Genomic DNA, 24,412 nt, shown 5'->3' with positions numbered 1-24,412 from the left:
CTGGATCAATAGGAATTTTAAAAACTCGTGAAACATCATAATGGGAGAGATGAATGCAGTGCACCAGAGTGGACATTCCCTGTCATGGGTCAGCAACAAATGGGAGTTACATCATGGCGACTTTCCCTGTTAATCATATGGGCAAAATATTTAATCATTTTTTGAGCAAAATATTTTTTTAATTGCTATGTATATGATTTATTTTTCAGAAGTTAAAGTTGTATGAGTTTTAGTTGTAGCCGGAGCTTGTAAACATTGCTTTATCAGCTGGCCTCTCTACTTGACTTTTGTGCATCTTGGTTAACTGTATCTCTCCCTAGGTAGAGAGTGGCCAGGATGTTTTTGATACCTCATTGAAGAAGGGAAGGTGTAGTTCTATAATAAGAATAATTTTATTATTTGTACCCAACTCATCAGACTGGGTTGCCCCAGCAACTCTTTGAAAGCTGCTTTGAAAGATATGGCTGTGCGGCCGTTCATCCTTCATGGATTTGGTTAATTTCAAGCTTTCTTGAATGAAATGGATTATGGAGACAGGGGTAGCCAACATAGTGTGCTCCAGACAATTCCCATCAACCCTAGTTGGAATGTCTGGCTTTTGAGGTGATGAGCGTTGTAGTCCAGCCACCTCTGGAAGTCAGCATACTACCTCTCCCTGATCAATATCCATTTCTAGCTCAGCAGGCTCAGCTTTAGCTAAAACAACCTGTGTTATATTATTTGTAAATCACAGTTTGATATGACAGTGTTGGTGCAGACAACTATATACAGTCATACCTCGGGTTACAGACACTTTGTGTTGCACGTTTTCGGGTTGCGCACCACGCCGAACCCGGAAGTACCGGAACAGGTTACTTCTGGGTTTTGGTGCTCACGCATGCACAGAAGCACTAAATCACTCTTTGTGCATGCTCAGAAAAGCCGAATCCCGACGCTGCAGGTTGCGAATGCTGCGGATTGGGAACGGGCCTCCCGCATGGATCACGTTCACGATCCGAGCATCCACTGTAATGGAATTCATTCTCGTATAGTACCCATTATTCCTTCCTAGAGGATTCTGGGGGTGGCATTTTTGTGAGGACTATGGACAGAATATTTGATTCAGCTTCAAGGAACCACACTTCCAAATATTTCTAGAGGATATATTTTGAAAGATGGTGAAATAGTACAAAACTGAACATACCCCGTTGGCTGGTTCTAGGAATACAGTCATGTTCCAGCATCACCAGATTCCTGTGAATAAAATATAGATGTGAGTTACCAATCGCTGATCACTCTATCTGATCATGGACATCATTTCCCCAGAAGCATTGTGATGAAATTGAGATAGGATATACTAGGGGGTTATTTGGTGAAATTACATGGGGTTCTCAAAAAGGATTCAATTAAGTAAAATACCTCTTTCTTAAGCCTGAGAATGGGATGGAGTGCAAAATGCAGGTGGCAGAATTTCATACCGTTTCCAAAAAAGAGTTAATCCAATTTCCACATTGTGCTTTGTGTTCCAGTATAAAATTGCACCATGTCTGGGAAAGCATGCAATCTCTAATTTCATCATTTCCCACCCCCTTATTGGACTAGTTCTTTCCACCTGGAACCCTCAGGCTCCCTTCTTGGCCTATAAAACCCTCCAAACTAGGCTCATCCTCCATCCTTCACCTGCTTGTTTGTTCTGAGCACTTTGATCTCTTCAGCACTATGACGACTTTCCTGAGTACTTGTCTCCTCTTGGTCATCCTTTGCCCAGGTGAGTAGGAGCCTGAGATCCTGAATTCTTTCTCCAAGAACATTCAGACAAGGGGCTAGTAGTGTCCATATGCCACCTTTTGAAGCAGGAGAGGAAAAGTAGTTGTTGTGGAAGATAATAATCAGGCATCCAAACAACATGACCAGTCCAACACAGTTGATGCTACCTACGCCCTTGCAGCCATACAGAGCTCTGCAGGAAGGAGAGGAGGTCTAGCTAATCAGAGGACTGGATGAGGGAGAGCAGAGCAGGGAGGCTGGCAGGAGAAGATAAAAGCAGCAGAGCCAACTGTCTAGAGAGGCAAGGGGACTGGTCCTTGTGAAGAAAATCAGAACTTACAGGGTTAAACAGTTCTGAGTGACGTCTCACATTCTGAGGCGTGGCTATGTTCACAGAGGGGAGTGTTTCTCTGTGTTCTTTCTTTTTTTTTTTTTAAAATATTTTTATTGGGTTTTCACATTTTATATAGACAAAGACAAAACACATAACACCAAAACAGACATAAAAGACAACAAACATATATAATTCCCAAAAATCTTATTTTCTAACCCTGGTCCTTGACTTCCCCCCCCCCTCCCTTGCACCCCTCTTCCAAAATTTATGTCAGCAAGTTAACATTTCTTTCCATCTTAATATTAATCCTTTTATAAAAACAAAAATAAATTTTCCCTAAGTTGGACCCCAATTCTCTTCCCTCGATTCTCATTTTTTCTTGACTAATTTTCTTATTAACTAAACCCCCTGGTCTTGAGTGTTGTTTCAATTTAAATACTTCCCTCCCTCCCATCCCCGCTTTGCGTCCTTTCCCAAAACATGTCCAAAATAACAGTTTTTAGCCTGGATTCCGCACATCCGAGGCTCTCAAATCCCTTTCAGTCCCTCTCCGCCAGTTTTGTTGGTAGCCCTTTTTGTCGGTCATCAGATCTCGAAAGATTTCTTTAGCGATCAATCCAGTCAGACCATAGTCTCTTCCCATATTTAAAGACAGCTGCTGAAAAATTTCCACAAGGCCTAAATCTTGATGATAGTCGAAATCAAAGTCTATGTGGAGGCCCCATTTGTACTTCTTTATTTCAAATTCCTGAATTTTATAAACTCCCAGGGCCTCCACTTTCGTCTTCTGTATCTTTCGTAGGCTTAAAATGGATTTAATCCAGTAGTCTCCTTGCTTGTGTTCTCCAGATGTCGGCTTCTGGTTTGTATTTTCCCACATAACTTGTTCTCTTTCTTGTTTTGTCTTTTCCTCTTCTTTGTTTATTATTTCAAATTCAGCTGTGGGTTCCTTCTCACTCTGGTCCTCATCACATTCAGCAGAACTACTTGTTTCCAAATTCAAGGTCATCAATTGTTCAGTCATAACTGTAGTCTGCTCCTGTAAGGTTCCCACCAGTGCAAACATCCTTTCGATTTCTCTCAGTATCTTTCCACCCACAGCCATTGTAATTCCACAGAGTTCCCCCTAGAGGGAATCTGGTTACTAAATAGTCTTTTCTCCAACAGTCCTCTGTCCTGTTATTGTTTCTTTGTTTCCCAAACTTTTGATTCAATTGTAGCTCCTTTTAATCCGGAGAGGTCTTAAATAGCAATTTTTCCACTATTAACCGTCCATTTGACAGCTTTGACAGCTGTCAAATTCTGCTCCTCTATACAGGCTCCAAAGCAGGTCGCTCCCGGGCCCGGGAGGGAGGGTTGTTTACCACAAAACGAAGGCTCTTCCAACACTCCACTCTCCTGCTCCAATTTACCTTTCCAAATCTTGGAAGTTACTGTCTCTTTGAAACTCACCCTTTACCGGGTAGGCACTCCAGCTTAGTTCATAGATCGTTGCTCTGGATCTTCTGCAAGGGGGGGGGTGGGGACTTCCTTTTAGCACACCCCCCGGTCGTCTCTAATTCAGAAGGTAAAATTTTTAAAGCTCGGTTCCAGATTACTCACGGGTTCTTTTTTTCAGTCCAAATTTCAAGGAAGGAAGTCAGCGCTCTCCAGTTATGGCTCGCGGCTTCTCTCAGCGGCGGTAGTAGACGACTCTCAGTGCCGTGCCGTCCCCCGTATCCCCTTTCGGGGATCAGGAGGGGCGTTTAAGGCACCCGCCGAGTCTTCAGTCCGCAGGCATCCGCGCCTGCGGTTTTTAAGGGTCCCCGTGTCGCCGGCACGGCAAAGACCCATCCACCGCTGAGCCGATTCCCTCCGGAGCTCGGAGGGAATCCGCCATTTCCAGATCGCGCCAACCCGCAGCTGCATTTCTTCCGTGTGTTTGGGTCACAGGCCTGGGTGCCTGTGCCAAAGGCTCAACAGAAGCAAGGTAGCCCGAGGTTCCAGAAAATGATCTTCTGTGGATATGAACCTGCGACAAAGGGGTGGAGGTTTGCATATCCAGAAGGTGATCAGTCCAAGCTTCTAGTCAGCAAACATGCTGAGTTCTGTGAGCAGGATGGTTGGTCAAGGCTCCAAGCGAGTCCTGACGTTCTCTCAGAATGTCTGTCTGATTCTGAGGAAGAGGGAGAGGTAGAAGCTGAACCTGTTGATGAGGACCAGGTCGATGACCAGGGTCAAGAACAGGATTGGGCATCTCCACAGGTTGTTAAAAGAGAGCCCAAGAGTGAGCCTTCATCTCCTGTTAGCAAAGTGCAGAAGGCCCAAAGATGCAGTAAGTCAGAGGGGGAGTCTTCTGATGTAGAGGACACACTTGCTGGCCCCAGTGGGTCAGAAGGAGCACCTGGGATTGTGCTCAGACGATCCACTCGCACCACGAAGGGAGTTCCACCTGAGAGGTTTCAGGTCACCAGTGCGTGGGTTGGTTTCGCACAGTGCAAACTTGGGAGTTTTGAGGAGGTTCAACAGTTGCCTGGAAAAGACACCAGGAAGGGGCGAGGGGCAATTGGAAGGGTGTTGAATTCTCAGAGGTCTGAAGATGCGTGTTCACAGTTTCCCTCAGGATGCGAGACGAGAGGGGGTGTGAAGAGAATCAGAACTTACAGGGTTAAACAGTTCTGAGTGACGTCTCACATTCTGAGGCGTGCCTATGTTCACAGAGGGGAGTGTTTCTCTGTGTTCTTTCTTCTTCCGCTTTTGGTGGCGAGGCAGCAAGATGTGCGCTCTCTCGCCGGGTCTGATCTATGTTGTTTTTCTACACGATTAAAGACTGTTGGAGATAAGCAAGAAAGCTTGCGTGCAGTCTGAAGTTATTACACACACATTGCAACAGATTTCTACCGCTGCGATTACTCTGCTACAAGAAGCTGATGGAGAGTTATTCCGGGGGAGAGCAATAGGGCGCCGAGGAAGCCTGCTGGACCCCATCCAACAGCCATAGTCCTCCTTACTGTTCCATTTACTCATGAGGAGGCCAGTGGAGAGGAGAGGAGTAACTTTAGCCCTGCAGTAGGCTGCTTGCTGCAGATAACTGGCTCTTGCTGGAGGCAACAGATCAATGGTACTTTGAGGCACTGAGAGACCTCTAACCGTAGATGCCAACCCTATGGGGCTGGGAACATCTCTGCCTCCCCAAGTATGTGATGATGGGACTGAAAATTCCCCAAACTTGAGGGGCCCCATTGTGCCTCCTTGCAACCTCCTTGAATATGTTGTACTTGTGGTCTCAAGTGCATACAATGAGCATCCCCAATGTCAGCCAGAACTTGGTGCCTCCCTTTAACCACAAGTTGAAAGCACTGGTTGCAAGAGCAGGGAACCAGTGCAAGGGCCATCACTGGTAGGGAATTAGCTTTTTTGGGAAAATCTCGCTAGGTGGAAGTAGCCAGTTAGCAGTGACCAGGGATGGAATATGGCCCCTGCTGTTGTGGGCCCTGGGCTGGAGAAGTGGTATAGAGAGGGGTGAAGGGGTTTTCATCATAACTCCCCAGCCATTTTTCTGTGGATAGGCAACAGTTTTGATATTTTCCTGGTAGGTCGTGTGGTGTAGTGGTTAGCGTACTGAGCCCAGGAGCTGAGAGAGATCAGATTCAGAATTCCCCATTCAACCACAAAGCTGATATTGAGTCTTGTAGTGGTTGGGTCCTGAGGGTCCATTTAGAAAGTGTGCTTATATTTCCTTATGGAATGGGGCAAGGGGCAATTTTTACATTTGCAGAGCCTTTTTGAGCCTCAGGATTATTATGGGGAGTGGGGTGCATTTAGCATGGCTCCAGGGGGGCCCTAAGGCCAAAGGAAATGTTCCTCGAGGCTCTGAGAAGGCAGAAGGCAGCCCTACTGCAGCTGCAGCTTCCATGTGCTTGTCAGCTGGCAGAAGCAAGAAACACAAAATCCTAACCAAGGTCTGTTAATTTAATTTCAACAGGATTAGATGCCTTGGAAGTAAATACCGGTTTTGCTTCGCAGGAAGTGCCAGAGGTGGAAGGCACTCAAGACGTGGTCATGGCAAAAGGTGAGCATTATATTCTCAGCAGTGGAGTTGGCCAGGGTGGCATCCCCAATTGCCATGGATTTGTCAGGGTTGGAGTCCAGCTCAGTGGCCTTTCTCCCCTCCAGTGGTGGCTGTGGCTTCCACTGGACTCCCCCTTTATACAGGGGGATCTGCCATCTTGTTGGATGCTTGTAATCAGGAAAGGGGCCCAGGATCTGTGGATGTGACCAATCACCCTGATCTGCAGGGATAACTCTGATGCCCCCCCTTCATCCAGTAGCACCCACCAGCTCAGAGGCCAAAGGAAGGGGAGAAGGCGGGTCTATATCATCAGTGCTGCCCCACCCTGATCCCTTGGATGTGGTTAAGTGGACACCACCCAATTTTCAGAGCCATCAGCCCCCACCAGGTTTCCATCTTCTCCCAACTACTAAGGAAAGGATTTGGAAAGGGGAATATTGTGTTGTGTTCACTCACTTAAATAGGGAAATTCCCAAGAAAGGAAAGGACATTGTAGGTTAGATTGATGCAGGCAAACCAAAGCACAGGAAGGTGCCAATTGGTTACTGGGGTATTTAAATTTATGCCAGAATTAATATATCAAATTATGGATTTATAGAGCATACTCAGAGTTCATGGGGGGGGGATTGAAGACCTCTGATGAAGCTTTATGCAGGTGGGCAGCTACTAAGTAGGCCTGGAGTGAGGGGAAAAGGTGGCTGATTTATGGCTCCATTTTATATCTCACATACGTCCTATAGAATCCTAGAGCTGTAGAGTTGGAAGGGACTGGGAGGGCCATCTAGTTCAACCCTTTGCAATGCAAGAATCCTTTGACCAACATGGGGCTCAAATCAACAACCCTGAGATAAAGAGTCTCATGCTTTACACACTGAGCTCACTTAATGCCTAGGCAAACCCAAGCCACATCAGAGGGGCAATGAGTTCAACCCCACCTGTTGGGTTGGGTATAGAGTTCCTTCAGTACTTGTGGCAAACACCCACTGCATCTGTGCACTGTGTGCAATGCCTCTTCACAAAGACACACCCCAGGTTTGTTCATAATTTTGCTTCCTGAGCCCATGATTGGGAATATTAAATGGAAAATTGGAAGTGAATGGGAGTTTGGTTTTAGATTCAACAATTGTAGGGATTCCCATGCTGATCTCATGAAGACTCAGCCATCTTCCCATTGCTTTCAGCAGAGGTCACCTAACTGTGGTTCGTGAGCCTCATATATCTGCAGGTTGCCAACTTTCCATATTTGTTGATTCAGCTCTGCTGTGGCAATCGTGCTTCCCTCAGATGGCTAAGGTCCTTGGCAGGGTTTGATGGACATTATTTCCATGAGGTGGGTGGTTGATAGGGAAGACACTCTCGTGTACAATTCTCCCCATGCTCTCTTCATTGACCCCAAATTGATTTGTTTGGTTAAGGGGAAGCACCATTACCAGTGTGCTGAATGTGAAAGTATGTAATGAGACTGCTGAAGTCCCGTTCTGCGATTCACTGGCCAACAACATGTAGTGGGTATGGGGGGAAGAGTATGTCCCTGATTTAGCATGCATACTAGCAAATGGGAAGAAGGCTTTGTGTCTTTCCTTTTCTGTGTCTTGAGATGTGTGTTGGTGTGCATGCAGCCTCTAACCCACCACTACATGTGGATCCTGAGACCATTAACATTGCTCGTGTTTGGCTTGGAATATTCTGTTTCTCAAAGACTGGACAACTAATGTTTCCTCTCCTCTCCTCTCTGCAGTGAAACTGCAATGTGTAATAAGCGCAGTGAAAAGCTGTATTATCGAAGTAGGAAGTTGTTTCTATGAGCGTACTGAAACCTATTTAAGTGAGTATGAAGCCTATCTGTCATATTAAATCTATGTTTGTGGGTGCATCCTTTGGTCTCTGGTGTATCTAGTGTGACAACAGAATGCTGATCTCACCAACCTTGAGGAACTCAACTTTTTCAACAATTAAATATTAGAATTAAAACTATATTAAAAATCTGTTTAAAATGTACCAATAATTACAATAAAAACAACACAACCCCAATCCTTTCAGTAAAAGCAGTCATTCTCCAAAAACATGTTGAGACCCACTTGTAAAATGACAAGGCGGAATTTAGTCTAGATTCTTGAGAGTCTAGTCTGGACTCTCTCTCTCTCTCTCTCTCTCTCTCTCTCTCTCTCTCTCAGCAAGGGAATTCCAGAGTCTGGAAGGAGCCACTGAGATGGCCCATTTCCATATCATTAACCAATAGAGTGTGGAACCTCTCTCACTCTCTCATATTTTGACCCAGGGAAGCCTTATAGATCCACAGAGCCACTGGTAACCTTCTCCTGACTTTTACCAGCTGCTTACTGTGAACAAACTGTGCACAAATATTCAGGCCTCATCTTTTTCTGGCATTTGTCTCATAACTCCCCCTTAACTCGGTGAATGATAATTCCCAACTGCTTAGAAAGCAACCAAATCAGAGTCTAATCTTTTTTTGGTGCAGGCACATTGATGTTGCAATAAAGTGTGCAGCAAGTGAATGCACACAAGGAGACATGTGTTGGGTTCAGATTAGTCCACAACTTTATTGATTACAGGGATAAACAGCTTTGACACAGACACTGGGCATGTAACCATTCCGCCTACTGAATGGTAGACTATTGGGGATGACCAATATTAGCATCCATCAACAGCATGAAGAGCATCCTGTGAACCTCAAGTAGACACTGGCAAGGGGTGCTCTGTGCCCTGAATCCCTGAGCTGGATGTATGGACAAGGAATGCATTCTTCCAAGATCCCTGAGAGGGATCCCATCTGACAGGATGGGGCTTCACCTCCCATTCCCATTAAGAATCCAGCCCAATGATTCTTCTGCTGCACAAAGTGGTGAAATAGAAGGTTGCATAGAAGGTGACTACCAAACCTATAACACCTGGAACAAGTCCAGCATGCCAGTAAGGATACCCATTAGCCACATCTTGCAGCCAGCTACTTAGTAGTGTATAATCTGTCCTGTAAAAAGTCCCCTTGGGCTTGCAATTTTGCTTCATCAGTTTGTTGATCTTACTTGGTCCTTGTTTACTGAGATGGTATGGACAGTTCCCCTCCACACTTGCCTCTTTCATTCGCAGGGTTAACCAAGCAACAGACAAGCATTTTCCTTGTCCTCCTACTGTGTTATGCCCACACAGACTACCCAGTCTCCTCCTCCTCCTTCATTTGTTGTCTTCTTCCCTTGTGTCCTGCAATGTTTTCCACTGAAAGCAAAGCAGACTGCTGTGACTTGGGTCCATTGGTCACTTCACTTTACTCTCTCTCTCTCTCTCTTTTGTAATTCATTTTTATTGGTTGCTTTAGACATACATTCATCAAATCACATTGTAACAACTTGGTTTTCCTGTAATTAAACATATATTTTTAAAGCATAATGAAAGAAAAAAGAACAAAAATACATATTTATTGATTGATTCGATTCATTTGTAATCCATTTCTGTTTCACTTCCCTCCCCTTCTTACATCAGTCCTCAGTTTTACTTAGTTGACTGCCCCTCCTACAACAGCCATTTATTCAATATCCTATAACAGTCTTAATATTAGTTCTTTTGTTTATATTAAATTTGAAGAATTCTGCTATTTTTTAATATTTAAAATATAATATTTATTATTAGTAGTATTATTTTCTTTCCCCCCTTTATAACAACCAGATAAAATTTCTTTATCAGATATATCTTTGCTCTAACTGAGCTTTGACTTCCTCCTGTCCCCCTCCCTGACTTCCATGTGGTATCACTTTTATCTTAGCATTTCTAAATCCTATTTATCTTATCTCCATAATTAAAAAACTTACATCTAATTTTTATAAACAGGTATCAAATCATAACCTATCAAAATTTTAAATCAACCTTGCAAGTGTTTTCAAATGTTTACAATGTTCCTTCATATACCTTTTTACTAAAGGTATTTTTGAAAATCTTTTTCAGTTCATTATATCAGTGTTTTTCAACCACTGTTCCGTGGCACACTAGTGTGCCGCGAGATGTTGCCTGGTGTGCCGCGAGATGTTGCCTGGAGGGAGGCGGGCGAGTCGGGCGGTGAGAGGCGGGGCGGCGGCGGCGAGGAGAGGCCGCCCAGCGCGGGGCTCTCGCCGTCTGCCTGCCTGGCTGCCTGCGAGCTCGGCGGGCAGCGCCTCCGTCCGCAGCGCCCGCCTCGCGGCTCTCATTCCCTGCCCCTGCCAAAGCTCACCCAGCCAAGCCGCGCTCTCCTTCCTGCCTTGCTTTGCTGCCTCCTCCCCACCCCCACCCACAAAGCTTGGAGGTTCCCCGGCAAGGGGGAGGGGAAAAAATTGAAACTTAGACTTTTGTGCGTCCCTCCCGGCGTGACGCTGCGCGCTGACGTCACGGGGCTGTAATGGTGGTGTGCCTCGAGATTTTTTTCATCAAACAAGTGTGCCTTTGCCCAAAAAAGGTTGGGAAACACTGCATTATATATCATATCCCAGTAGGCTTAGAACACGTCCACCACATAATCTTAGGACACGTCCACCACATATGAAAGAAATTCTCTTCCTTCTCCTTATATTTCCAACATACCTTATCTTCTAAATTTTAGCAAGTTTAGTCAGCGTCAAATACCAGCAATACATCATCTTCATTAAATTTTCTTTTAATGCCATACATGCAGTGAATTTAATTGTTTTTGTCCATAGTCTTTCCCACATCAAATCTGAAGAATTCTTCGGAAGCTTTCTTAGCTTTCCGAATTATTCCTTCATCAATAAGTAATGCTTCATTCATCCTCTATCTTTTCTGCCCTCTTTCTTTCCCCTTCAGGAATAAGGACACTGAATTGTGATCTGATAGGGACTTTGGATCAATTTCAAATTTTCTTTCAAATGTTAATTCTTTTTAGATCCAAATTCCATCTTGCCTGCTGGCAGACTGGTTCGGCTCAGAATAATATGGGAATTCCTTTGCCCTTGGATGTTTAAACCTCCAAGCGTCTACTAAATTTCTATTAACTGGAAAAAAGTTTGAGATAAGCATCCTGTTTTATTATCTACACTTCTCTGAGTTCTATCATGTTCGAAACAACTCCATTCAGATCTCCTGGAAGAATTATTTTCTCCTCAATGTAGTCTAACACTGTTTCTTCCAGGTGTTTATAGAAATCAGCTTTATTATCATTGGGTGCATATAATACTCAAGGCAGAGTATGTTTTACCAAATAAGAGGGGACTTTCTTTTTACCCCTTTCTTCATGGCAGATTTATTTATTCAATTTTAAATTTCATTTGTAAGATTTTCCTTTTCTGCTCTGTTAAACTATGGGGATATGGAGATTTCCTGCTTCTTGGAACCGTCAGGAGTGCTCTGATGGTGTTTCCTGCTTGGCAGGGGGTTGGACTCAATGGCCCTTGTGGTCTCTTCCAACTCTATGATTCTATGATTCTTGTCAGGCATCATGGGCTGCTACTCTCTTGCATCAGGACCACCCCCCTTTCCTCTCTCCTTACAAAGAGACGAAGAGACCGGGAAACTCCTCTTTGACAACAACGCTTCTATGCTGACCCCAAGACTCCCTCTTTGGGGTTGGGGGGATGCGTAGCCTTCGCGTCTTCCCCCTCAAAGCCCGTTAGCGATCGAGCCCTTCTGAGCTCATGCCATGTTCCATTCTGTGGGAAACCGGAAGTCACTTCACTTTACCCCAGGGTAGTCATACCTACCGCCCACTACCACCCATCTTTCTTGATGGTAAAATTTCCTTACCACCCACCAGTGCTCAATGGAAGGAGGATTCAGTTTGTGCTGTAGAACCCCCTACTGCCCACCTAGAATCCTGAAATGGCCACTAGTGGGTAGTGGCTTTACACTGTCATGTACTTTTGAGTTTTTTCTTGCACAGGCATGTCTGCAAGATTTGGGACGCTGCCTGGGCCAGAGTAGGCAATGACCAGGGGTGCAGCCTATCCACTGTCACACTGGGATGCAAACAACACTCCTGAAAAAGAGGAAGGGGTGAATGGAGATTCTCAGACCAATCAAAATGAATTTACCTGATCCAGGCCACATCTTATAAATATTGTCCCCAACGCCACCACCCCACTCTCTATTTTTAGAACCAGTCTCCAATTAAGGTAAAGGGACCCCTGACCATTAGGTCCAGTCGCGGACAACTCTGGGGTTGCGGTGCTCATCTCGCTTTATTGGCCAAGGGAGCTGGCTTACAGCTTCTGGGTCATGTGGTCAGCATGACTAAGCCGCTTCTGGCGAACCAGAGCAGCGCACAGAAACACCGTTTACCTTCCCGCCAGAGCGGAACCTATTTATCTAGTTGCACTATTAGCTGATGCCAAATAGGCCTGCAACATATAGTAACAGCACATAGCATCAAATGCTGAAATACTCTAATGACAAACGAAGCCACAGAAATCATTTTTTAAAAAGGAAAAAGGGGGAAAACATATTCAGACAGATATAACTGCTTTTCCCCATATAAGGTTGCGTGCAAAAAGATTTCTTGTATTGAGATAGCCAGAGAGAAGTGAGTTCAAGAGATCAGAAAATTAGAGGAAACAGGTGAAAAACCATCTTCTCCCGTCTCTCAGAAATATAGTACATAATATAAGGAAGCTTCATGAGTCTGGCCCCTGGATCAGCTAGTTCCATATCAGGTAGAGATGGGTGGTGCATCAAACTATTCTAGGCTCTTTTGTATGGACAGAAAAGCAAGTCCATCTAGCCCCATTTATGTGCAACTATCCTAGAATATTCACATGGTATTGCAGAAGAAATTATACTTCAAAGAAACTACTTTATGGATTAGTTTGCTGAATTCAGTTGTTGCCAGGTATTTTCTCTTAAATCACCCATTTTCCCAATGTGTTTATATTTGTACGTTCATCAATTTGAATTTTTGCATAACTTGCTATTCCTTCAATTCTCTCTAACAGATGGCTCTGTAGAGACCAACACGAATAAGGGTTGTTCTAAAGATTGCATCTCAGCAAATGTCTCCTTCTCTTCAGTAGAAAGAAAATACTTCCAGCGTATCCACCATTGCTGTAAAAAAATTTTGTGCAACATGAAAGCACTTGGCAGTAAGTCTATCTATCTATCTATCTATCTATCTATCTATCTATCTATCTATCTATCATCTATCTATCTATCTATCATCTATCATCTCTCTACCTATCTATTGTCAAAGATAAATAGCATTGAGCTTTCAAATTTCTTTTCTTGTTACTCTAAGACAAGCAATACTATTCCAATCCAAGATTCATTCCTGGGTCATTCAATATCAAGTGATCCAACTTTTTTACCTCATTTAACACATTTTAAAAAGAAAAGCCTAACTAGCTTTTCAGACACCTTTTAATTGAATAACTTTCTAAAGAAATGCCAGAAGCTACTAATATTATAGTTGAGATCCTGTTTATTCTGTTACATTGTACTCCAAGAAGACCCATTTATCCAAAATAGAATCCAATAAGGCAGACATTTATGTACAAAATATATTTTGAAAAATGTGAAATTTGCAGGTGGCTCTTTGAAATATGAAATAATCAATATATTTTTGGAATTTTTAAATCATATTATTTTTTTTAATCCTTTTTTTAAAATGGAAAATTTGGTAACTTAGATTTTGGAATTAGAGTAATTCCATCATGTGACATATCATGAAGCTCAGGATCTGAAGGGATTGGTGCTTTTAGTTTTGACGTATCTCAATGCTGGGCTGAGCTTTTAAGGCCTTTGTGTACAGGTCAAATTTCTCTCTCTCTTTTTGAAATTTCAAACCCTCATAACTCAAAAACGGGATGAGATAAAAAATTAAAATTTTAGATTTAAACTTAGTTTTGATCACTCAACAAGTGTACAAAGGATTAAGAAAATTAGATGACATGAGGTAAAAAACTTGTATCACTTGATTGGGTGCCAGTGCAATTTTCCCTTGCCAGTAATGAGGGACAGCATTTTGATATACGGTATGTCAAAAAAATATGTAGTGAACTGCCCTGTGATTTTTGGATGAAGGGCAGTATACAAATTTAATTCCTAATAAATAAATAAGTAAATATTGAGCTCCCAGTGGGGCCTCAATAACTCCTTGGAGGTGTTCAGTACATGCCCTAACCTAGTTTGTATGAAAAATTATTGGAATCAGCATCACCATCTGTATGTCATGGAGAAGCACTTTCTCCCCAAGAGTTTCAAATGACCACTGGGTGTGTGGAAGAGAACACCCCAGAAAAATTGGGGAAACAGGTAGAGAGATAAGAACACATGCCCCCTCTTGCTCACTCTGGGACTCATCTTGGTGGGGCAGAACTGCAGAGGTAGTTAGTGAAACTATCTATTGCTGCTGGGTGCCATCTAACTGGAGAACAACAAAAGTCACACTGCTGGGGCAAAGTTGTTCAGCTCTATTTGAGAACAAAATTATTTGGGAACAAAAATAAGTTTTTGGGTTTTGGAGGGGATTTTAAAAGCATTTTTTAAAACAAAAACCACCCTACTTGGCATACATATAGGAAAATATGGGCATATGGTAGCCCTAAGTTACTCCCATTGCTATATTTCATGTCTCAGTTAGTGAACTGTTTCTTTTCTCTCCTTGGTTTCTCACTTGTGAGGTGCCTCAGGGTTCCATCCCCTCCCCCATGCTTTGTAACATCTACATGAAGCCACTGGGAGAGATCATCAGGGGGTTCGGGTTGGGTGTTCATCAATATGTGGATGATACCCAGCTCTACCTCTCTTTTAAATTGGAACCAGTGCAGGTGGTGAAGGTCCTGTATGGGTGTCTGGAGGCGGTTGGAGGATGGATGGCGGCTAACAGATTGAAGATGAATCCTTACAAGACAGAAGTACTGTTCTTGGGGGACAGGGGGCGGGTGGGTGTGGAGAATTCCCTGGTCCTGAATGGGGTAACTGTGCCTCTGAAGAACAAGGTGCGCAGCCTGGGAGACATTTTGGACTCACAGCTGTCCATGGAGATGCAGGTCAATTCTGTGTCCAGAGCAACTGTCTACCAGCTCCAACTGGTATGCAGGCTGAAACCCTACTTGCCCATGAGAAAAAAATAAAATTTTAGATTGAAACTTAGTTTTCATCACTCAACAAGTGTACAAAGCATGCCCCCTTGCTTTCTGAAAGCCCAGCTCACCCTGGGACTGATCTTGATGGGGCAGAACTGTGGAGGTAATAACATTATAGTTTGTGGATATTAGAGGCAGAATCTTAGCATTTTGTAAGATAGGAGATGCTTTATAAATGCTGTAAACTGCCCAGAGTGGCTGGGGGAACTGAGCCAGATGAGCAGGGTATAGATAATGAAATAAAAATAAAATTATTATTATTATTATTATTATTATTATTATTATTATTTATTAAGAATATTATTGGAGCACTGAAGACAGAAGGGTTCCTTCACTATAAAGACACTTCAATATATGCTGATGTTTTTGTTTTTGAGATTTTATATTTTATTGCATTGTAATGCATTTAGGTATAAAATTAAATTTTATTGTAGTTTCCAAGCCTGGCTTGCAATGGTCCATGGGGTCACAAAGAGTCGGACACGACTAAACAACAACAGGAGCCTCTTTTTAGTATTAAGTGATATATAATAATCATTAATAAATAAACAAATACACACCAAGGCTTTATTTATTTATTTATTCATTTATTGTTTAAAAACTTTACATAGTAACCTTAATCAGAGGAGTGTTTCCATCATAATAACAAAGTATACAACATATTATACTTAAACAAGATTATATACCTATTTCATAGTAATAAGCACTACGTAAGTATATGTAATTAGTGATTGAACACTATACATAATAAACCAAGCACCAAAAATAACAGTGGCCAATAAGTCACATTCACAACAATAAACTCCCCAACTCACTTCCTTAAAAATACCACTGCTTGTCTGCTCATCTCAGATCTAACTATCTGCAACATCAACATCATTAATTGCAGAAACAGAATGAAGTAGAGATGTTGCAACCCTCTCACAAGTTTAGAGAACTGAAGCCTAGGAATTAGAATAAAGATAAATGGGCTGGAATCATGTCTTGACTTTATTATTTACTTCTGGCAGTGCCACTGAGGCGCTTGAATGGGCTGGTGTGCCCAAACCTTGGTGTAGCTGAATCAGAAGTCTCTGAGGGTTCAAATCTCATTGAGTGTTACAATGAAGAGACTCAGTGCATTGAGTTTGTTCTTGTTCATGGTAAGTAGAACTGCCTTGCAATGAGTGTGTGGGGGGGATGGTGTGTGTGTGTTTTACTATTTCATTCTGTTTGTGGCTTCCTTCCAGAAAATAGGTTATTTGTGCATTTGAGGAAAAGTTTCTTTTTTCCTGAAAACATAACTCACCTCAAATCCCATTTGCTTTGTATATATATAGATGAGTATGTACATATCCGGGGTGGAGGTTTGAGAAGGTGAGAGAAATAGTCTGTTTGTTAAATTACATGTAAAAGTTTATTAAAAGAGTGTTTTCACCAGTCTTTAAAAGAAGTAAAATTAGCCATGGAGACCTGATCTGGAAAGCAGTATCAATGAAGTTGAACCCTTGCCCCAGAAGATGAAAAAAATAGACATTTTTCATTCTAACTTTTAAACACCTCTCTCATATTCATTTCATGTGGTGATTTCAGATTCTTTCTATACTTGCTCAACAGAGTTATTAAAAATTAAGGTGCTCCTATTTTTTTTCTTTTGCACGCACACACACACACACACACACACACACACAGATACTGGTTGCTACCAAGATGCTCATCTGACCTTGTCTCTTTTTCTTTACTAGACAACAGTGAAGTTCCTGATAAGGTTGTAAAAGGCTGTGCAACACCAACTTTTTGTGAATTGGCCAAGACATCAGCACTTAACAAGTACTTTTCAGGCATGATAACACTAGCACGATGCGGTGAAACTGTGGTTTCACCAAAGCAACTCAGCTTTTAAGTGTAGTTAGGAGAGAGCAATGTCTTCTTCCTTTTGGATTCCACTATTTTCTGCAACAGTGGAAGTGATGGTTGCTTGTCTGAACATGGGAGTCCAGAGCAACTGGTATTCACAGGACTCCTGAGGCTTCTATTTGGTGAATGGGATGCAGGGAATAGAAAACTAAAGTAGAAATGTGGGGCTTTGGCTCATGAAAACATGGGATATGTGTAAAAAAATCTTTTGTTCATAATAAAAAAAAATTGGTGAAACAAATAAAAACTGTGTTGTGTGTTTGAATTTATCAAATTTAGAATATTTGGTGGCAGTGGTGGCACTGTTTTCAGAATGAAAAACAATAGGTAATTATGAGTTATCTTATTGATTTAGGAAATATATATTCCAGTCCATATTTCAAAGAAATCTGATTGGCTTACAATCACGGGATTCAGGAGTCAGGAACAGAAGACGATCCCTACTGGATCACGCCAAGGACATATCTAATTCACTATCCTGGTGCCAGAGTACTTAACCATATTCCTACAAGAAGCCCAGAAAATAAGGCATGCAATTACAAATTAAGGAAGATGGATCTGGAATTCCAAGACTGGAATTATACATTCATGCTTATTTATTGACAAGTATCAAATAATGGAGACCTGCTGATGGCTGTAATCTTCTCAGTTGGGCAATCTTAGAATATACATATTCAGTGGTACCTAGGGTTAAGTACTTAATTCATTCCAGAGGTCCGTTCTTAAGCTGAAACTGTTGTGAAGCACCACTTTAGCTAATCGGGCCTCCTGCTGCCACCGCGCCACCGGAGCACAATTTCTGTTCTCATCCTGAAGCAAAGTTCTTAACCCGAGGCACTATTTCTGGGTTAGTGGCGTTTGTAACCTGAAGCATATGTAACCTGTAGCGTATGTAACCCGAGGGACCACTGTATAACACTTTTGATTGGGTGAATAGTATTAGGATCAAAATATTTGAAGTTCCTACAACTCTTGAAATAATTATGTCAATTAGAAAGATATGGAATTTATTAGCTAATAAAAATAAATTCATTTTCACATACTAAATCCTACTTTAATAATTGGGGGGGGGTATTATGGAAAAACTATGATAACAGGTGTATTGACCTTGGACCAACTGATAGAAGAGGAAGACTTCTATACATACAATATGTATGTATAGAGGTGGTCCAATGGTAGTACTTGCATGTACAACATATTTTAGAAACTTCGTTTGGTCTGACTACCTTCACAGCATCTGAGAAACCCAAAATTTGAAGCAATTGGATAGTTAATTTGATACTCAGCGGTTACTTTTTATTGATTTTTAAAATCACCAAATAAGTTTGATATGCAGACTTTAAGAAATGATTGGTATAAATAATTGGAATGTTCACTATTACCTAGATAGTGGGAAAATGTCTCGGCTTCATTATCATACCAATGGATCTTAATCTAAGGATTATACAACAGAAAATCCTTCTTAGAATCTATTGGTCTCCCTTGCATTTGTATAAGAAAAGATTATCTAATGTATCTCTGGGTTGGAGATGTATGATTGACAATGCTTCTTTGAAACACATGCTTTTACTGTGTCCCACACTTACTAAGTTTTGGGAGAAAGTGCTGGACACAAACATTTTCTCCCAAAGACACTACTCAAAAAATTAAGATTTTCAGAAGCGACTATGCTCTTGAACTATATACCCATTGTATGTAAACTGAAAACAAGAAAGCAAACATGGATTCTCTGCACCGTAATGGTGGCCAAGAGACTGATACTGATGAACTGGAAGAATAGAGATTTAATTCCCTTTACTCACTCGCTGGACAACATGACAACATTGGTAACATATGAACGGAAAGCTTACTGTATAGGCGCAGATTTTCTTTGGATGAATTCAATGATAGTTGGAATGAGTTTACACAGAATATATTAGGCTATTGATAATTATAAGTGCATTAGGATAATAAGAATAAATATACACATTTGTATATTATTGTATGTTTTACCATCCTGATGCCCCCAGGACTTTCCTGGTATGCATGCCTGCACTCTCAGACTTCAGGGCACATAAAGAGTTCAGCAGAGTCGCTCAGCAGGGTTGGCAGCCAATGAATCACCTGAAGAGCTCATTTCATCAGCAGATGCGCTTTACTGAGGCATTTTAGTAAGCATAGTGGTTGCAAATCCTCAGCCAGATCCCTGGCTGGGTACATAGCTCAAAAACAGTTTCGGAGAGAGAAATGCCAGCAACAGTTTCAGAGAGAGAGATGGCTCATCATAATGTGGGATATGGGTTAAATTTTCCTTTGTTCATAATCAATTAAATTGTTGTGGCAAGGTGATGTTGAAGAATCATTGCTTCGCCACTGGTGATCTTTGTTTTTTTTTTAAATAAATTTTTATTAACCAGCCAATCAATCACATCAAATTAAATCACATCATATAAATTCCGAATTACAAAGCCGAATTTTAAATTTATGTTGGGGGGACCCATATTTCAAGATCCGAAGGGGGGATTCTGATCATCTTCTTGCTACTGTGTTAATGTCCAAATCAACCCAAATCAGTCCAAACAGAGTTCATAATTCTATTCAGTCTTATCTTGCTGTTTCCACATCACATCTTATTCATATATTTTCTCTTTTTCCTTTATGATCTCTTCTGATTGTCTCCTTAAGCCGATAAACACCAATAATAATCCTGTGTGGATTTTTCCGTCCTTCCAGTCCTCAATTCGAGATGGTTCCCATATATCATCGCCTTCATAGATAACATTGCTCTTTCCATCATTAATTACAGAACTGTAGCTCTTGAGTCCCTCTGAGGAGTTTCTCCCACAATATAAAAACAGCTCTATTTCTCTATTTCTCCTCCCAGACTCAGTCCTCCGACAGAACTTCCCAATATGGCGACGGCATTTTTAACTGCGTCATTTCAAAGCTCTTATACATTCCACGCTCTTCTTAAAACATGCTTTGGTTTGAAAGTTTATCTCCACACAGCCTTAAATCCACAGCTTAAGTCCTTAAAACTGAAAAGGATATACCAAGAGCTCTGGCCACAAGTTTCAATATAAGGAATAATTCCTACTCGAGAGTTGAAAAGAAAAACGTGTATATTCTGCTAAGAATAACAGTTTGAAGCTAATAATAAATTTAAACACAACGTGTAAATACGATAATTTTAAGGTAATAGTAAATTTAGATACAACGTTTAAGTGCAGAAATAATGTAGTTTCAAATATGCAGTGATATGGTATAAAGGTACATAAAATACCAGTACACAACAATTGTTTTATACAAGTCTCAATGGCAGTCAAAAAGAGTCCATATTATATAAAATCAGAATAAAGAATAAAGAATCAAATAGGGCCAAAAAGGAGTATCCAGAGTGTGAATCAGATGTACGATTCAGTAGTGGTGACCAGGACAGGGCCCTGTTTCGGAGTAACGCCTTCTTCAGCTGGTAATATCAAATAATATGTCAAAATAGATCAAAGTTCTTCAATACCATAAATCATAAATATAATAAAGTATATACATTCTAAAGTGTATTAACACATATCATGATATTTGGTTCCATACCTCGGTTTTTTGAGGACTATAAATCTGTTGGAAGTCTATATCATTTAATTCTTTTATGTTTCTTTTTTGATATGCGTCTAGAAATAAGAATTTACAAGAGTTATTATTTCCAGTCAAATTGTTTGTGAAAAACGGACATCAGCTGAGTGTTTTCTCACCTTAGATAATTGAATCCAAGTTTTCTTGCATTTCTTTGTGCGTTTTCTATTAGGGAGTGAGATCATTGTCTTATATGTGTGTCTGTGGGGGAGGGAGGAGGATAGGCTCTCCCTTCTTAAAGGTGTAAACAGAGAAGGGATTTAAAGTCCAATGTCATCTATAGTGGTTTTTTAAAGAAAAGAATTGTAGTCTTGATGTTCATTCAAGCCCTTGGGGGACATCGTTTCAAACAAATGAATATATCGTGCTTCCTGTTGTAACAATAGTCTGTCAATATTTCTCCTGGTATATAAATCTACTTTTGGTTTCCAGATAATGAAGAAGACAAAATCATCCTCCGTATGTTTTTGCTGTATATAATGTTCCACCATTGGGGCTTCTAGCACTCTGTTACGGATCCGTGATCGATGTTCATTTATGCGTAGTTTAATTGGTCTGGTGCTTTTGCCTATATATATCTTGTGGCATGGGCACATCCATGCATACACGCTATTCTTCATGTTACAGTTACTAAAATGTTCAATCTGAAACTTGAAGCCGGTCTGTATGTTGGTGAACTCCTTTACTTGTAGTGTGTATTTGCATACATTGCAACTACCACATTTGTAGTGGCCTTTAGTTGATGCTTCCGGGTATGTAAGTTGGTCCGATTTCACCAAATAATTCCTCAGTGATTTTGTTCTTTTTAGGCCAATTATAGGTGGTTTTTGACATCCTGGGATGTTGGATAACAAATGCCAATGTTTATATATGAGTTTCTTAATGCTAGAAGTATATGGTGTAAATTGCAGTGATGTGCAAATACGATCTTCTCTGGGTTTATCCGAGGTTTTTATAGCGAAAAGGTCTTTCCTGTTTTTCACTTCCGCTCTGTCTTGAGCTGCAGCAAGAGTCCGTGATGTGTATCCTCGTTGTAATAAAGACTCTGTGAGTTGATAGGCCACTATTTTATAGTCATGTTGGAACGATGCATTTCTTTTTAGTCTTAAATACTGTCCATACGGTAAGTTATTCAATAAATGTGGAGCGTGAAAGGATGAAGCGTGTAATAATGAATTTCGATTGGTCGGTTTATGGTATGGGTGGATCTTAAGTTGTTGAGAGTGATCTTTAAAGACTGTGACATCCAGAAAATTAACTGATGTATCATGAATGATACCAGACAGTCGTATATTTGGATCTTGGTCATTGATCCATTGGAGGAATTGTATTGCTGTGTCTTGATCCTGTATAACGAAGAACGAAGAACAAATCATCTATAATGATTATTTTAGATCTGAAAGGATTGTTGTCATGAAGGATGAAAATTTTTTCAAAGTGTATCATGTAAATATTCACAATAGAAGGGGCACAGGAAGAGCCCATCGCTACGCCTTTGGTTTGCAGATAGAACTGGTTTAAGTAACGAAAAAAGATATAATCCAAAATGATATCCAGAATGTCGAGCAAAAAATGTGTTGGAGGTTCTCTCGTGGGTCTGGAGTCCAAAAGTGTTTCTATAATCGTCCTGACTTCAGGTAACGGGACATTTGTATACAGAGACTTGACATCCAGGGTGACAAGGGAGGCCTCCTTTGGTATAGTAGTGTTCTCGACGTGTCCAATAAATGTTTTCGTATCCAAAATATAAGACGGAGTGTCGATGGCGAATGGATGCAAATAATATTCCATATACTGACAAAGGGGTTCCAAGAGAGAGTCATTACCTGAGACAATCGGTCTACCTGGTGGAGCATTGAGTGATTTGTGAATTTTTGGAAGTATGTAAAATACTGGGGTACGTGGATATTTGTTGAATAAAAATTCAGTTGTTTTTTTGTCGAGGTTTCCAAAAGATATGCCTTCCGATAAGGTGGTCCTGATTATTCTGGATACATCGTCGGTAGGGTCCTTGGGCAGTGGTTTATAAAAATTGCTATTTTGCAATTGTCTATTTACCTCTGCGGTATAATCCTGAGTATTCATAATAACTATGGCTCCGCCCTTATCTGCTGGTTTTATCACAATATTCTCATCCGATTGAAGGCTAGCAATGATTTCTCTATCCTTTGCGGTAAAATTCCTTTTATGTGGAGGTGGTCTTCTCTTCTCTGTTTTATTAATGTCTTCTAGTAGAACCTGATAGAATGCATTCAGGCGGGCATTATCTACGTGCGGGTTGAATGATGAATGAACACGGAATAGCGATGGTGTAGTCTGAAGATTGTCAAAATGGCACCTTAATTTAACAAGACGTACAAGTTTGAAGATGTCCACCCTTGTCTGGAACGCATTATATTTAGGTGTGGGAACAAATCCCAGTCCAAGATTTAAAATTCTCTCTTCTTCATGGGTTAGAGTGCTTCAAACTGTTATTCTTAGCAGAATATACACGTTTTTCTTTTCAACTCTCGAGTAGGAATTATTCCTTATATTGAAACTTGTGGCCAGAGCTCTTGGTAAGTCCTTAAAATGACATTTCTGACTCTTGAGGGGAGGGGATTCTTGTTTAATCACATAAGGAAAGAAAGGAAAGGTTTTTCCCCCCTCCCCCATCAGTCATTTGTCATACCGTGTCTTGACGTATCTTCTCATGCTTTAATCTTGTCTTGTTTTATCAGAGATCTCTTCTGTTGCAGTCTTTACTCCCCCTCCTTTCTTGAAATATGTGCATTCCTTCATCCAAATCGTTTCTTTTGAAATTCTTGCAGCTAGTGGCGTGGATCAGAGACAGCGTCCAGGAGCGCCGAGATCCCACAGGTGGGCTTTGTTCCTTGTGCCCCCATCCCCACAAATTTGGGGGTGGTATAGGGCACAGCAGGCAAGGCAGTCCCCCACCACCATCCGGGGGGGTAGGGAGGCTAATTACTCCCATCATAGCCTCCAAATTACCTCGTGTGGGTGGGAGAGATGTTATTGTCAGCCATCTTCCGATGCGCCCCCTAGTGGCCCCCCGCCACTGGTGAACTTTGGTTGTAAGGATGATTGCTGGGTCCAGAGCACACTCCCCACCCACAGGCAGCCTCAGTCTGCCTGCACACATGACCTTGGGGTACGGAGCACACTCCCCCTCACAGACAAAGCCACAGCTGTCTGAACATTGTGCCCTCTGTCTAACCTTCTGCGGTCTCAGTAATCTGTGGTGTCCTGTCTGTGACCTTTGCCTCTGAGACCTTTGTCTCCATCATCATGCACTGTGCAATGGGAAAATGATGTGGTGGAAACAGGTGCCAAAATAACTTTGTACCACCCCATGATCTCGGGACTGGAAGATGTGTAAAGGTCAAAATGTATTTGCCTGGGTTTGCATGTGTCAATAAAAGGAGCCTTCACAGAGCTGGCCAGCAGCTTGCTTGCAGGTCACCTGTGCGTAGCTCACCTGCATTATTAACTCCTGCCTCATGTCCTTCACTTCATTTGGCATTTATAAATGGTCCAGGTTTCACAAGCATACAGTAAGGTTGGTAGTACAATAGCTTTGTAAACAAGCATTTTGGTTTCCCTGCAAATGTACCGGCCCTCAAACACTCTGCACTTCAATTGGGAGAAAGCTGCACTTGTAGAGCTCAGGCGATAATGAATTCCAGAATCAATGTCGGCCCT

The 24,412-nt window shown here is 41.6% G+C and overlaps 1 protein-coding gene across 1 annotated transcript; it reads left to right on the top strand.

Moving 5' to 3' along the window:
- The first annotated feature begins 786 nt into the window (after window positions 1-786).
- LOC310712505 (uncharacterized protein) lies at window positions 787-17,284 on the top strand. The gene is made up of 6 exons (XM_083515641.1): window positions 787-1,747; window positions 6,045-6,131; window positions 7,870-7,956; window positions 13,058-13,204; window positions 16,216-16,347; window positions 16,930-17,284. The coding sequence occupies exons 1-6, from the start codon at window positions 1,699-1,701 to the stop codon at window positions 17,085-17,087; spliced, it is 660 nt and encodes a 219-aa protein (XP_083371767.1). The 5' UTR covers window positions 787-1,698; the 3' UTR covers window positions 17,088-17,284.
- Window positions 17,285-24,412: the final 7,128 nt, after the last annotated feature.

This window comes from Podarcis liolepis, assembly GCF_965112155.1.
Source record: "Podarcis liolepis genome assembly, chromosome: 7".
Taxonomy (NCBI): domain Eukaryota; kingdom Metazoa; phylum Chordata; class Lepidosauria; order Squamata; family Lacertidae; genus Podarcis; species Podarcis liolepis.
This window is presented reverse-complemented; position numbering and strand designations above follow the sequence as displayed.

What these genes read in the sequence shown, in the direction of transcription:
- LOC310712505 (XM_083515641.1), top strand. Translation starts at nt 1,699, where the DNA reads ATGACGACTTTCCTGAGTACTTGTCTCCTCTTGGTCATCCTTTGCCCA. An exon ending in CTTGGTCATCCTTTGCCCAG is followed by an intron (nt 1,748 to 6,044) that starts GTGAGTAGGAGC and finishes TAATTTCAACAG; the next exon opens with GATTAGATGCCTTGGAAGTA. An exon ending in CAACATGAAAGCACTTGGCA is followed by an intron (nt 13,205 to 16,215) that starts GTAAGTCTATCT and finishes TACTTCTGGCAG; the next exon opens with TGCCACTGAGGCGCTTGAAT.